Genomic DNA, 14231 nt, shown 5'->3' on the forward strand with positions numbered 1-14231 from the left:
TAATAACAACGTACGACTAATCTTATGATATTTTTTAACAATCCACTTTTACTCCACTTATACTCAAGACGGTTCTATGCTTATATTTATGTACTTGCATGCATAAAATGGAATTTAATGAGCCAATACAGCTCACTCTTAGCAAATAAAAATCATTAAAAAAACTGAATTGACGAATCGATAAATTCATAATTTTCAAGTTGGAATTCACATGTTATATATCTCACAACGAGTGTAATATTCTGTGTATGAATTGCACGACCTATTACATTGTTTCCGCCAACCATCAATGCATAGAAGAAAAAGCAATTACTTATGTAAGCCATTTAGAATAATTTAAAAAGAGGGATTAGTATTGAAAGAACAAGAACAGGAGGAATCTAATGAGAGATCAGTAAAAAATAACGCAACCAAAAAAATATTGTAGAGATAAAACATAAAGAAGCAAATTTAAAATATGAACTGCATATATAGGAGAGGAAAAATAAAGCAGATAATCTCAGAAATATTACTTTATTTAGTCTACTATTATATATAATTCAAAAGAGATATTGAATTTAACAAGAGAAAACTCAATTGCATTTTTAAATGTTTGAGTTTTCCCCAATCATAGTTGGAAGGGAAATCATACTTTAAGGCAAAAGCAAAATAGAATAAGAATTTTGAGGAGCTTCATTCCAGCTCAACTTGCCAATCCCACACTATATTTACAACACAATCAAGTGTCCAAGTTGTTCCCGTATTTACTCCTACTTTCCTTCCCTTGTTTGACCTGTTTGTGATTCTGAGAGCCTGCAAAAAATATCAACCAGTAAAATTCACCGCATTAGACATGAAAAAAAGAAATAATTTTAATCTCAAAGAACTTCAATGGGAGACGTGACAATAAGAAGCAAGACATGGGTTAACGGACTTCAAATTCACTATCAATGATAAAAACTCACATTTGGTTGTAACTTACTGCATAATCCGTCAAGCTTATTTGTTTTTAATGAATAATATGCAAGCAAAATTAACAGCAAGAAAACGGTGCAAAGCACACTTACATACCCTTTTTTCTCTTCTTCTGCTTGATGTTGCTAGGGACTGCCATGAGACAGTCCACATGCACAACGGACCTCATGTGGTTGGAAGGCTCACCATAAAGAACATATTGAACATGTTTGAGCGGCTCTCCTCTGACATTGTATATATAGAACTCTATTTCACCATCTGAAGGATAACATCTTCCAATAATATCCCCATTAGCAGATAAGCACATAGGCTTAAAGGATCCAAGCGGAATCTCATAGAGGGTCCAAGACGACTGCACTTTATATTCTTTCATCACCCATATTTCAGTTGTATTCTCTTCATACACATACAAGGCTAAGCACCCTCCTAACAGGACGAGACGGGGTTTACATAGGTCTCTTTCTATTGGCACAGATATCTTGGAGAAACTTCTTTCCTTCAGATCAAAGATAAGAATGTCAATGCAGTACTCATAAGTAGACCAATGAATAGCTCTGTTACAGAACAACCCCTTAGCATGGGTTTCCAATCATCCCAATACAATGATTTGGGAAGTGCAGCATCAAGATTAATCCATGAATTGCTTCTCAAACAACACAGATCAAAATAGTTCTCGCCGTCTTTACCCTTATATGCTACAACTACTATATAATCATCTTGTGACCCATCATACCAAAGCCAAATAATTAATGACATTATATTATTTTTAAATTTAATTTTATTTGTTAGATTTTAATAATTGTAAGAGCGGGACGAATAGCTGCAAAATAGGTTAGGGTTCAATTTTTTAATTATCCGTCTATAAAAACGAGACGGATTTTATGCAGGTTATTACAGGACAGAACAGAATCAAGTACGACAAAAATTCGCCCTTATTATTGCCACCCCTTAAATACAAAGAAAAGTTAATAAAAATAAATGCTTAGCTTTTTTTGTTTCAGATTTTTAAGTGTTAACAGTAATAAAGATGAGTTTAACTAAAGAAATTTTTGATTATATTTTTTAGAATTTTTATTTTCTTTTATCATGAAATCCTATAAATAGAAAATACTAAAACTTTAAATAGAAAATATTTTTACCACATGAATCATAAATTTAACAAATTTTAACTTTGCTCTAAAAGAAAGTGCATTTAAAAAATAATTTTATTTCTCATTGTGAAAACCAAGCAAGCTCTGAAGTAGTTGCAAAACATGAGACATTGTTACATATCTTTTCTCATCTTCTTATCAGATTTATTAATACTCAAACTAGAAAAAAGAACGTGGATAATGTTGTAGCCTCCCCTGTTTAATCACCCATACGACCATATCATAGTTTCGCCACCATCGATATAATTAAAAATACACTGCTACACTTCGCTTGTCCCAGCACAAATATCTCCGATAAGTTCCTTTTCTTCAAATCAAATTAAAGTAGTTGCACCATTCCACTTAACAATGTAGGTAAACTGGTAAATTTGACTAACATATTTTGCATTAAGTTCTTATGCCGAAGCATGGATCATAAGCAAAAGTAATAATAGTAATGCAAGCTCAGATTGGTTCATAACTATAACATGTTATTATACACTATAGCTAGATGGAACCTTAAAATACTAGGTAATGAATCCAAGATTGCCTAATCTTGGCACATAAAATCAGTTAGAAAATGACATATTCACAAAACCATTGTCTGAATTAAGCCATCACAGTCATAAAACTTCATGGCCTGCATAGAACACAAAGAAGATGATCCATCATATCATCATGTGATCAAAATTAACACAAATAAAATGTTACTAGGAAGGGGTAACAGATTTTCGACACATAGCGTGAGTAGTGTACCTAAACAAGCCAGCCATATAAAAAAGAACATAAATCAAAGGGGTGAAATATTGGTAAGGTTGTAAGTTAGGACACTCAATCTTATGATTCAATTTGATGTGATGCTCTTTCTACTTGAGACTTGTGTATAGTATAAGACTAGGCCAGCTTTTTTTTATATGGCACTAAGTAATGTTCCAAGCTGGAATAACCTAATAAGCTATATGAATATTACATCAAAGTAAGTAATTTGAGACTTGTAATGCAAGCTATCATAACATTTAAGAGAAACAGCAGGAAATGGGAGGTATAAGATTAAGAACTTACTTCCATTGTAGTGGTGAACTCCAACCTTTGGCCAACATAGCATAGTATTCAATCTCTGACTTCCTCAATGGCGGGCAGTTGTTGTCAATGATGATCAATTTCTCTACAAACAATAAATTTTTCTCAAATTATTTCAAAATTCACAATCATATTTTAACTATTTTAAGCCAAATTCATTCTTGTTCATGATGGTAAATGGAAATGGGCTTCAATTCAAGTTAAATTTAACATGGAATTATTGCATACATATATAGCCGGTTTTTGGCCTCATAAACTCCCGAACGTCCAAACATTAACCATGCACTTTCGTGCATTTAGCTTTTGAATAAAGTTGGAGTGGTTTGGTGGTTAGCTCCCTAGTCCGTTTAAGCAAATGACGAAGATTCGAATTCTACCTTGTACAAGTAACAACCTGTTAGCTAGCGGCAAATTCTTAAATAGAGTTCAGTAGTCCTCAATTTTGTCTTGTATGAGTAGCAATTCATGGTCAGCAACAAATTTTATCAGTCACATATTAATTACTTGTATGACATTAAGATAAATCTTACAAGTCTTATTTCATTGTGATGTACCTAATAATATTACAAAGGATACACATCAACAAAAAAATATTTAAGGTGTTGTCAAAGCCAACATCTTAACTGAAAGTATACAATCAATAAGAAAAAGTATATTTATGTATAGCACTCAGCACAATAACGAAGCATACCTCACCACAATACTAGATTGTAGGAAGCAAGACAGCTATGAATGATTCCCCTAGCATTTGATACATCAAGTTTCACCATGAATAGTCAAAACTCACATCTGAATGCAACTTGATGCACAATGCATCTTGCTCAGTACTTTTACATTGATCACAAAGTAATAAAACCAATCAGAAATAATGTAGTGCAAAGAATAGCAGAATAGGACCTATCCTTTTAAAACGTGTTTAAGTAGTTTCAGTAACACCTCTACTATATATCCTTAATTAAGCAGTAAGTTTAATATAAGAAATTTCATAACAATAAGAATTAATAATCTATGGTTTTAAACCAATCAAATTTAATGTTAGATGTCTTAAATTTTTCATGAGTAGTGGATTGATGTCCATGTTGTTAAGTTTTCCTGAGAATATGATTGGATACTTGCAAGAACATCAGATTAAGGAATGTCAGAGTAGAGTCCAAGATGAATTCACTTTTTATTCTTTCAAAACCCATATCTGAGTTCTATTATCACCAAAACTGTAGTTTATGAAATACAAGGCTAGGCACCCTCCTTGTATCATGATTCACGAGATTGATCCATATTCTAATGAAATCAAGAAAGGTCACTTTCATCATAGTATCGTCATGAAATAGTTCGTTTAGGTCCTTGATGAAGACGAATGAAGGGGTGAGTGCTGAGGAGAAATTTCATTTGACAAATTCACTAGACTCCACACCTAGCATCTCAAGTTTGCAGGAGAAACGTATTATCCCCAAAAGAATCTACAATTAAAACTTCTAGGATTGGATTCATAAGGTTTTGACATGATAAAAGAAAAGTACATTATGCAATCTGCAAAATAAAGCATCTAAAGTTTTACATAACCAACTAAGAAATAAAACATCTAAAGTTTTGCAAAACCAACTAAACTTCATTTGCACTTTTCAAATGTTCTTCTTCCCCATGTGTCAAGTTGTTCACTTGTATGTTGGCTCCTAATTCTCTTTCTTTGTCTGATGCTAACCTTTAGCAACACCAGGTTGTTCAAATTATTCATGGTGAACTTGATGGCCTGCAAAAAAAAAAAGCTCAGGTAAAAGACAGTTTTAGACATGAAAATAATATAAATTTCAAAACTGCACTGCAATCCCCGGACTACAGGAAGTAACACAGTGATCAATGATTCCAGAGCATTGATAAATTTTAATTTCAGCATCCAGAAACAAAAGTCACATTTGATTGGAACTTGATGCAAAATGCCATGAAAACTAACAGGAATAGCTTCGTGCAAAGCATCGGAAAATGGTTACATACGGATTTCCTTCTTCATCTTCATCTTCTCCTTGTTATCCTTGTCCTTAATGTCACTAGGGAGTGGCAAGAGACTCTCTGTATACACAATAATGGGTTCACGTTTGGGAAGCTGACAACACAGATCTTTAAAATGCTTGAGCAGGTCTCCTCTGACATTGTATATGAAGTACCCTGTTTTACCACTCGAAGTATAACCTCTTCCAATAATATCCCTATTACTAGATAAGGACAGAGGCAGGAAGTCCTTGCAAGGAATCTGATAGAGAGTCCAAGATGAGTGCACTTTATATTCTTTCATCACCCATATGTCAGTGTTACGGCAATCATTATAGCGAGAATACAAGGCTAGGCAGCCTCCGAGTAGGGCAAGACCTGGGTAGGAGCATGACAGTTGTTCCGGCGCAGATATAGTTGAAAAAGTCATTTCCTTGAGATCAAAGATAACAATAGCGTCTGTGTAATCCGTGTAATCTTCAAAATCGAAAGGCACCCAATGAACAACGCCGTTAAAGAACAACCCACCAGAATGCCAGTAACGAAAACCCATGAGTTTGGGGACAGCAGCATCAAGATTAATCCATGAATTGGTTCTCAAGGAAAAGCAATCCAAATGATATTGTCCTTCGCAATCGCACCAAGCTAAAAGAAGTAAGTAATCATCCTGTGATGCATCATAACCAAATCCATGCAGATACAAATCGTAGGCAATCCTAGGGCCAGGGGGCTTACTACGATGAACAATATGAGAGTATGATATTCTTTTGCTGGATCCAGTGAGTGGGTTCCATACCACAAGAAAATGTGGGTCTCGATGGAAGAGAATAAAGCCTCTGCAGGATCCTACGACCAAAAACTTAGAAGGTGGTTTCTTTTGGAAAGGGGGACACACCTCTTTTTGTGATGCATCATTGACGTCTAAGTAAACCAAGTCAGCCATAGTATCGTTTTTCATGAAGAAGCATGCATTGGTGGCAGCGGGAGAGTGGTGAAAATGCAATTCCGCAAAGTCAGGATCAGAAATGAGAGAGCACCAGAGCTTGGAAACGCACCTGAGGCGAGCGAGATGTCTGATAGGAACCCGCAGAAGGATTATGTGAATCAGGTCAAGAGGGAGGATGTCGTGAATGTTCTTACTCTTGTCATTATGATTCTTCTTCTCCATACTCGATTGCTCTTTTGCTTTGTTCCCTGTGTGCTTCAGCTTCTTCTTCTGATGCATGCTTGAATTGCTGAGCTTTTCGCAATTCATATACCAATTCACTCAACTCCGGTCCCCGGGACTTGAAATTGATTTAAAAACCTAAAACTAAAAGGGAAAGGGTTAGATTTGGATTGGCTATTGGAAAAAAAAAAAGTTATCTTCTAAATAGGTCCATAAAAAATATGGTATTGGATATTTTTGTTTCAACAAAATTTTATTAGGTAGGTTTCTGAATTCAAAAATGCTACTTATTCTTTAAAAATCAGAGTTGAGCATATCACATTATATTTATTTTACAAAACACCCAATTATACATAGTTGTGCAAGCAGAATTACCTTAGACGAAGAAGGATCGCGATGGTGAAGGAGACTTGGGATGAAAGAGGTGAGCGGGGGAGCTGCAGGTCGGTAACGGAGCTGCGCGTCGCCGTCACGGATGGAGAAATTCTTCGCAGGGGGAGGGGGACCTCCTCGCGAGGGGAGGTGCGCCGGAGAAGACGAACGCAGCGAGGAGGGAAAACGCTGCAGCTCTGGGTTTTTAGTTTTTACGGATAAAAGATTTTCTTTAGTTACGACAGAGTAGGGGTGATCAATTAGTTAAAATCTGTGTTTAAAAGAATATTTAGGGTTTTATTTATAATGTGTTAGTGTTAAAAAATTTAAAATTAAAATTTTGAATTTTAATTTGGTTATTCTGTTTTTTTATATTTGTTTTTAAATTAAAAAAATAATAATATATTTGGATGTGTTTGTTTTAATTTTTTTAAATTAATGTTAAAAAAATTGAATAAATGATAATATTTAAAAAATATCGAATCGCACTGCACTGAATTTACAAAAATAAAACATATAAATTCTACTTTTAAGGATTTATTTTGGAAAATATATAAAATAGTAAAATTAAATTTATTTAGTATTTCTATTTAGTTCAGTAACAAATTACTTTGAATTAAATTTTTTTATTCAATTTATTTTTCACTCTCACATTCTAATTATTTATTCAATAGTCTCTACTTTTATCTTCCACAAAATACTATGCAATTAATATCAAAACATTTATATTATAATAAATTAATCAAATAAAAATATTCGAATAAACAATTTTTTTATCAATTTCTAAACAACCATAGTTTTATTTTCTCTCTCCTTTTTGTTTTTTTAAAAGTCTTTTGTTTTGGTATATTTGTATGCAAAAAATTACCTTAAGTAACTATGTTACATTCTTCATTTTAAATTTTTGTGGTTTGACATACAAAGTAATTAAGCATTAATTTATTTTTAGTTGGGTTTACCATGATTTACTAAAAAACTACTTAAAATCAACTGCGTTAATAGCATGATTTAAAAAAAAAGTGTATATTTGTGTATGTAATTGATAAAATAAAACATCTTTAAATTTTACATAACCAATTTTATTTATACATTCATTACTTCATCTTTAGTCATTAAAGAGCCAAATGAAAAAAATATAGGAACAAGCAAATTAAATAGGCTTCTCTATTATGATACTTAGATAGAAGTCAGAAAATAATAAGAGACACAAAACTGAAATTAGTGCTCACAACATAGTTTACAATATAAAATTTGTAATAATTCTAAAAATTGTTAAGCCTATATTCAAGATAATTAAATACACAAGATATTTAACAATGCAGGACTAGTCTTATGATATTTAACAATTCACTTTTGCTCGACTTATATTCAAGACGGTTACACGCTTATACTTATGTACTTACATGTATAAAATGGGACTTAATGAGCCAAATACAACTCACTATTGACAAATAAAAAATAACTCAGAAAACTGAATTGACAAATCGATAAATTCACAATTTTCAAGTTGGAATTCACATGTTATATATCTCACAACAAAGTGTATCATTATGTGTAAAAATTGCACGGCCTATTACATTGTTTCTGCCAACTATTAATGCATAAAAGAAAAGGCAATTACTTATATAAGCCAGTTAGAATCATTTAAACAGAGGGATTAGTATTGAAAGAACAAGAACAGGAATCTAATGATAGATCAGTCAAAGATAACGAACCAAGAAAATATTATACAGAGATAAAACATAAAGAAGCAAATCCAAAACGTAAACTGCATATATAGGAGAGGAAATTAAAGCAGATAATTAAAGAAATATTACTTTACTTAGTTTAGTATTATATATAATTCAAAAGAGATATTGAATTTAACAAGAGGAAACTCAATTGCATTTTCAAATGTTTGAGTTCTCCCCAATTATAGTTGGAAGGAAAATCATACTTTAAGGCAAAAGCAAAATAGAATAAGAATTTTGAGGAGCTTCTTTCCAGCTCAACTTGCCAATCCCACACTCTATTTACAACACAATCAAGTGTCCAAGTTGTTCCTTTATTTACTACTAATTCCCTTCCCTTGTTTGACCACTTTGTGCTTCTCCTCAAAAGCTATTCACCATGTATTTTACTCCCAATAGTTTAAAACTAAATTATATACAAGATTAATAAAATAAGCGTATATTGCTCGATAAAACAGAGATAAGCAGAAATTTTACAAGAGATTCATTTGACAAATTCACCAGACTCCACACCTAGCATCTCAAGTTTGCAGGAGAAACATATTATCCCCAAAAGAATCTACAATTAAAACTTCTAGGATTGGATTCATAAGGTTTTGACATGATAAAAGAAAAGTACATTATGCAATCTGCAAAATAAAGCATTTAAAGTTTGACATAACCAACCAAGAAATAAAACATCTAGAGTTTTGCATAACCAACTAAACTTCATTTGCACTTTTCAAATCTTCTTTTTCCCCATGTGTCAAGCTCTTCACTTGTATGTTGGCTCCTAATTCTCTTTCTTTGTTTGATGCTAACCTTTAGCAACATCAGGTTGTTCAAAATATTCATGGTGAACTTGAGGGCCTGCAAAAAAAAAGCTCAGGTAAAAGACAAAGTTTTTTTTTCGATTATTCGGTTAAAAGACAGTTTTAGACATGAAAATGATCTAAACTTCAAAACTGCACCACAAGCCCGGACTACAGGAAGCAAGACCGTGATCAATGATTCCTAAGCATTGATAAATTCAAATTTCAGCATCCAGAAACAAAAGTCACATCTGATTGGAACTTGCGCAAAATGCAATGAAAACTACCACGAATAGCTTCGTGCAAAGCATAGGAGAATGGTTACATACCGATTTCCTTCTTCATCTTCTTATTGTTATCCTTATCCTTAATGTCACTGGGGAGTGGCAAGAGACTCTCTGTATACACATTATTGCGTTCACGGTAGGGAAGCTGACAACACAGACTTTTAAAATGCTTAAGCAGGTTTCCTCGGACATTATATATGAAGTACCCCGTTTTATCATACGAAGTATAACCTCTTCCAATAATATCCCCATTACTAGATAAGCACAGAGGCCGGAAGTCCTTGCAAGGAATCTGATAGAGAGTCCAAGATGAGTGCACTTTATATTCTTTCATCACCCATATGTCAGTGTTACGGCAATCATCATTGCCAGAATACAAGGCTAGGCAGTTTCCGAGTAGGGTAAGACTTGGAGAGGAGCATGACAGTTGTTCCGGCACAGATATAGTTGAAAAAGTCATTTTCATGAGATCAAAGATAATAATAACATCCCTGTAATCTTTAAGATCCCAAGGCGCCCAATGAACAGCGCCATTAAAGAACAACCCACCAGAATGCCAGTAACGAAAACCCAAGAGTTGAATACCCAAGTTTTTGGGGACAGCAGCATCATGATTAATCCATGAATTGGTTCTCAAGGAAAAGCAATCCAAATGATATTGTCCTTCACAATCGCACCAACCTACAAGAAGTAAGTAATCATCCTGTGATGCATCATAGCCAAATCCATGCAGATACACATCGTAGCCAATCCTAGGGCCAGGGGGCTTACTACTACGATGAACAATGTGAGAGTAGGATATTCTTTTGCTGGATCCAGTGAGTGGGTTCCATACCACAAGAAAATGTGGGTCTCGATGGAAGAGAATAAAGCCTCTGCAGGATCCTAAGACTGAAAAATTGGAAGGTGGTTTCTTCTGGAAAGGGGGACACACCAACTTTTCTGATGCATCATTGTCGTCTAAGTAAACCAAGTAAGCCGTAGTGTCGTTTTTCATGAAGAAACATGCGTTGGTGGCAGCGGGAGAGTGGTGAAAATGCAATTCAGCAAAGTCACGATCAGAAATGAGAGAGCACCAGAGCTTGGAAACGCACTTGAGGCGAGCCAGATGTCTGATCGGCACCCGCAGAAGGATTATGTGAATCAAGTCAAGAGGAAGGATGTCGTGAATGCTCTTGCTCTTGTCATTCTGATTCTTATTCTCCATGATCGATTGCTCTTTTGCTTTGTTCACTGTGTGCTTCAGCTTCTTCTTCTTATGCATGCTTGGATTGCTGAGCTTTTCGCAATTCATATACCAATTCACTCAACTCCGGTTCCCGGGACTTCAAATTGATTTGAAAACCTAAAACTAAAAGGGGAAGGGTTAGTTTTGGATTGGCTATTGGGAAAAAAAAGTTATCTTCTAAATAGGTCCATAAAAAATATGGTATTGGATCATTTTGTTTCAAAAAAAATTTATTAGGTAGGTTTCTGAATTCAAAAATGCTACTCATTCCTTAAAAATTAGAGTTTAGCACATCCACGTTATATTTATTTTACAAAACACTCAATCATGCATAGTTGTGCAAGCAGAATTACCTTAGACGAAGAAGGATCGCGACGGTGGAGGAGACTTAGGATGAAAGAGACGTGCAGGGGAGCTGCAGGTCGGCAATGGAGCTGCGCGTCGCGGATGGAGAAGTTCTTCGCAAGGGGAGGGGGAGCTCGTCACGAGGGGAGGTGCGTGGTGCGGGAGAAGACAAATGCAGCGAGGAGGGGAGGCGCTAAGGTTTTCTTTAGCTACGATATAAGAGGGGTGATTAGTTAAAATTTGTGTTTAAAAAAATATTTAGGGTTTTATTTATAATGTGTTAGTGTTAAGAAAATTTAAATTTTAAATTTTAAATTTTAATTTGGCTATTCTGTTTTTTTATATTTATTTTTAAATTAAAAAATAATAAATGTATTTGGATATGTGTTTGTTTTAATTTTTTTAAATTAATGTTAAAAAATTGAATAAATGACAATATTTAAATAATATCTTGTCGCATTATTCTGAATTTTACAAAAATAAAACATATAAATTCTATTTTTAAAGATTTATTTTGAAAAATGTGTAAAATAGTAAAATTAAATTTATTTAGTATTCCTATTTAGTTTAATAACAAATCACTTTAAATTAAATTTTTTTATTCAATTTATTTTTCACTCTCACATTCTAATTATTTATTTAATATTCTCTACTTTTATCTTTCACAAAATACTATGCAATTAATATCAAAATATTTATACTATAATAAATTAATCAAATAAAAATATTCGAATAAACAAATTTTTTTTAATCAATTCCTGAACAACCATAGTTTTATTTTCTCTCTCCTTTTTGTTTTTTTTTAAAAGTCTTTTGTTTTGGTATATTTTGTTTGCAAAAAATTACCTTAAGAAACCATGTTACATTCTTCATTTTAAATTTTTGTGGTTTGATATATAAGGTAATTAAGCATTAATTTATTTTTAGTTGGGTCTACCATAATTTACTAAAAAAACTACTTAAAACCAACTGCGTTAATAGCATGATTAAAAAAAAAGTGTATATTTGTGTATGTAATTGATAAAATAAAACATCTTTAAATTTTACGTAACCAATTTTATTTATACATTCATTACCTCATCTTTAGTCATTAAAGAGCCAAATGAAAAAAATATAAGAACAATCAAATTAAATAGGCTTCTCTATTATGATACTTAGATAGAAGTCAGAAAATAATAAGAGATACAAAGCTAATATTAGTGCTCACAACATAGTTTACAATATAAAATTTGTAACAATTCTAAAAATTGTAAAGCCTATATTCAAAGACAATTAGGCTTCATTTGTTTACAGGACATTGAGACATGGACACTGAAATATAAAATTGTGTTTGGCAGAGGAGACATGAACATAGACAATGTGTCCAGAGACATTGAATTAGTGTATTTTGTGTCAATCATGACAGGAAGGACACGGAGACACTAACAATGGATACAACTTATTTTTTATTTTTTCTTTCATTATTCTTGTTAATTTTTCATAATTATATTTTTTTATTGTTATATTTTTCATCTCAAATTTTTTGAATGAAAAAAATGAGAATAAATTGAATTTTCATAATTTGTTCTAGTTTATCACGAAACAGAATATAAGAACACAAAATTTTGTGTCTCTATCTATTAGTGTCTTGTCTTGTCTTGTTCTTAGAAACAAACGCAGCCTTAAATACACAAGATATTTAACAATGCAGGATTAGCCTTATGATATTTAACAATTTACTTTTGCTCGACTTATATTCAAGACGGTTATATGTTTATACGGGAGTGGATTCTCTCCAGTGAAAAAAATAGATGGTGTGCAGTGTTTATTCTAACCATTCATTATTCTCTCTTATTTATTTTTGGTCCCACTTATAGAATTAAAGGTGAGAGATCACACTGGATTTTGTCAAGTATTAAAAAATTTGGAGAGAATCCATTTCTTTCTTATACTTGTGTACTTACATGCATAAAATAGAACTTAATGAGCCAATACAGCTCACTATTGACAAATAAAAAATAACTCAAAAAACTGAATTGATAAATCGATAAATTCACAATTTTCAAGTTGGAATTCACATGTTAGGATTTGGATCTTCTAAAATTTAAATTTCACTTTAGAGAGTAAAGTGTAATCTTCTACCCTTAAATAGTTTCTCTTTCATATTTATTCTTAGTCCCACCTATGAAATCAATGGTGAGAAATCATACTTTACTCTCTAAAGTAAAATTCAAACTTTAGAGGATCCAAATCCCACATGTTATATATCTCACAACGAAGTGTATTATTCTGTGTATAAATTGCACGGTCTATTACATTGTTTCCGCCAACCATCAATGCATAAAAGAAAAGGCAATTACTTATATAAGCCATTTAGAATCATTTAAACAGAGGGATTAGTATTGAAAGAACAAGAACAGGAATATAATGATAGATCAGTCAAAGATAACGCAACCATGGAAATATTGTAGAGATAAAATATAAAGAAGCAAATCCAAAACATGAACTGCATATATAGAAGAAAAATAAAGCAGATAATTTAAGAAATATTATTTTACTTAGTTTACTATTATATATAATTCAAAAGAGATATTGAATTTGAATTTAACAAGAGGAAACTCAATGACATTTTCAAATGTTTGAGTTTTCCCCAATCATAGAATAAGAATTTTGAGGAGCTTCTTTCCAGCTCAACTTGCCAATCCTACACTTTATTTACAACACAATCAAAGTGTCCAAGCCGTATTTACTCCTAATTCCCTTCCCTTGTTTGACCTCTTCGTGATTCTGAGAACCTGCAGAAAAGATCAACCAGTAAAATTCACCGCATTAAACATGAAAAACAGAGATAATTTTAATCTCAAAGAACCTCAATGGGAGACGTGACAATAAGAAGCAAGACATGGTTTAATGGACTTCAAATTCACCATCAACGGTCAAAACTCACATTTGGTTGCAACTTAGTGCAAAATCCATCAAGCTCATTTCGTTTCAATCAATCATAACACAAGCAAAATTAACAGCAACAAAATGGTGTAAAGCACAAGTTACATACCCATCTTCCTCTTCTTCTGCTTGATGTTGCTAGGGACTGCCAAGGGACAGTCCAGATGCACAATGGACCTTATGTGGCTGATAGGATCACCATAAATATATTGAACATGTTTGAGCAGCTCTCGTCTGA

The 14231-nt window shown here is 32.9% G+C and overlaps 3 protein-coding genes across 4 annotated transcripts; all 3 read right to left on the bottom strand.

Annotated features, from left to right (window-relative positions):
- Positions 1-718: 718 nt before the first annotated feature.
- LOC130975921 (uncharacterized) lies at positions 719-1710 on the bottom strand. The gene is made up of 3 exons (XM_057900637.1): positions 1516-1710; positions 1051-1450; positions 719-792 (listed from the first exon to the last, which is right to left on the bottom strand). The coding sequence occupies exons 1-3, from the start codon at positions 1708-1710 to the stop codon at positions 719-721; spliced, it is 669 nt and encodes a 222-aa protein (XP_057756620.1).
- A 2954-nt stretch (positions 1711-4664) lies between these two features.
- On the bottom strand, positions 4665-6933 carry LOC130973482 (F-box protein CPR1-like). Its single transcript, XM_057898035.1, has 3 exons — positions 6691-6933; positions 5154-6459; positions 4665-4911 (listed from the first exon to the last, which is right to left on the bottom strand). The coding sequence occupies exons 2-3, from the start codon at positions 6400-6402 to the stop codon at positions 4889-4891; spliced, it is 1272 nt and encodes a 423-aa protein (XP_057754018.1). The 5' UTR covers positions 6403-6459; positions 6691-6933; the 3' UTR covers positions 4665-4888.
- Positions 6934-8840: 1907 nt separating this feature from the next.
- LOC130973506 (F-box protein CPR1-like) lies at positions 8841-11296 on the bottom strand. 2 transcript variants are annotated; one of them, XM_057898067.1, is made up of 3 exons: positions 11077-11296; positions 9538-10846; positions 8841-9266 (listed from the first exon to the last, which is right to left on the bottom strand). In XM_057898067.1, exons 2-3 carry the CDS (start codon positions 10787-10789, stop codon positions 9214-9216), a joined length of 1305 nt encoding a protein of 434 aa, XP_057754050.1. In that variant the 5' UTR covers positions 10790-10846; positions 11077-11296; the 3' UTR covers positions 8841-9213. The 2 variants fall into 2 exon arrangements, with proteins under 2 accessions (XP_057754050.1, XP_057754049.1); XM_057898066.1 differs by having other exon boundaries at positions 8841-9410.
- Between the last annotated feature and the right edge of the window lie 2935 nt (positions 11297-14231).

Source organism: Arachis stenosperma, chromosome 4 (genome assembly GCF_014773155.1).
Source record: "Arachis stenosperma cultivar V10309 chromosome 4, arast.V10309.gnm1.PFL2, whole genome shotgun sequence".
Lineage (NCBI taxonomy): Eukaryota > Viridiplantae > Streptophyta > Magnoliopsida > Fabales > Fabaceae > Arachis > Arachis stenosperma.

Bases quoted from the DNA above. Each gene is read 5' to 3' on its own strand.
- LOC130975921 (XM_057900637.1), bottom strand. From the start codon at position 1,710: ATGTCATTAATTATTTGGCTTTGGTATGATGGGTCACAAGATGATTAT. The intron at 1,451-1,515 runs GTAACAGAGCTA...TTTGATCTGAAG, and splicing joins CCATGCTAAGGGGTTGTTCT to GAAAGAAGTTTCTCCAAGAT. The intron at 793-1,050 runs GTATGTAAGTGT...TATTTTTTGCAG, and splicing joins GCAGAAGAAGAGAAAAAAGG to GCTCTCAGAATCACAAACAG.
- LOC130973482 (XM_057898035.1), bottom strand. From the start codon at position 6,402: ATGAATTGCGAAAAGCTCAGCAATTCAAGCATGCATCAGAAGAAGAAG. The intron at 4,912-5,153 runs GTATGTAACCAT...TTTTTTTTGCAG, and splicing joins GAAGATGAAGAAGGAAATCC to GCCATCAAGTTCACCATGAA.
- LOC130973506 (XM_057898066.1), bottom strand. From the start codon at position 10,789: ATGAATTGCGAAAAGCTCAGCAATCCAAGCATGCATAAGAAGAAGAAG. The intron at 9,411-9,537 runs GTATGTAACCAT...ATCAATGCTTAG, and splicing joins GAAGATGAAGAAGGAAATCG to GAATCATTGATCACGGTCTT.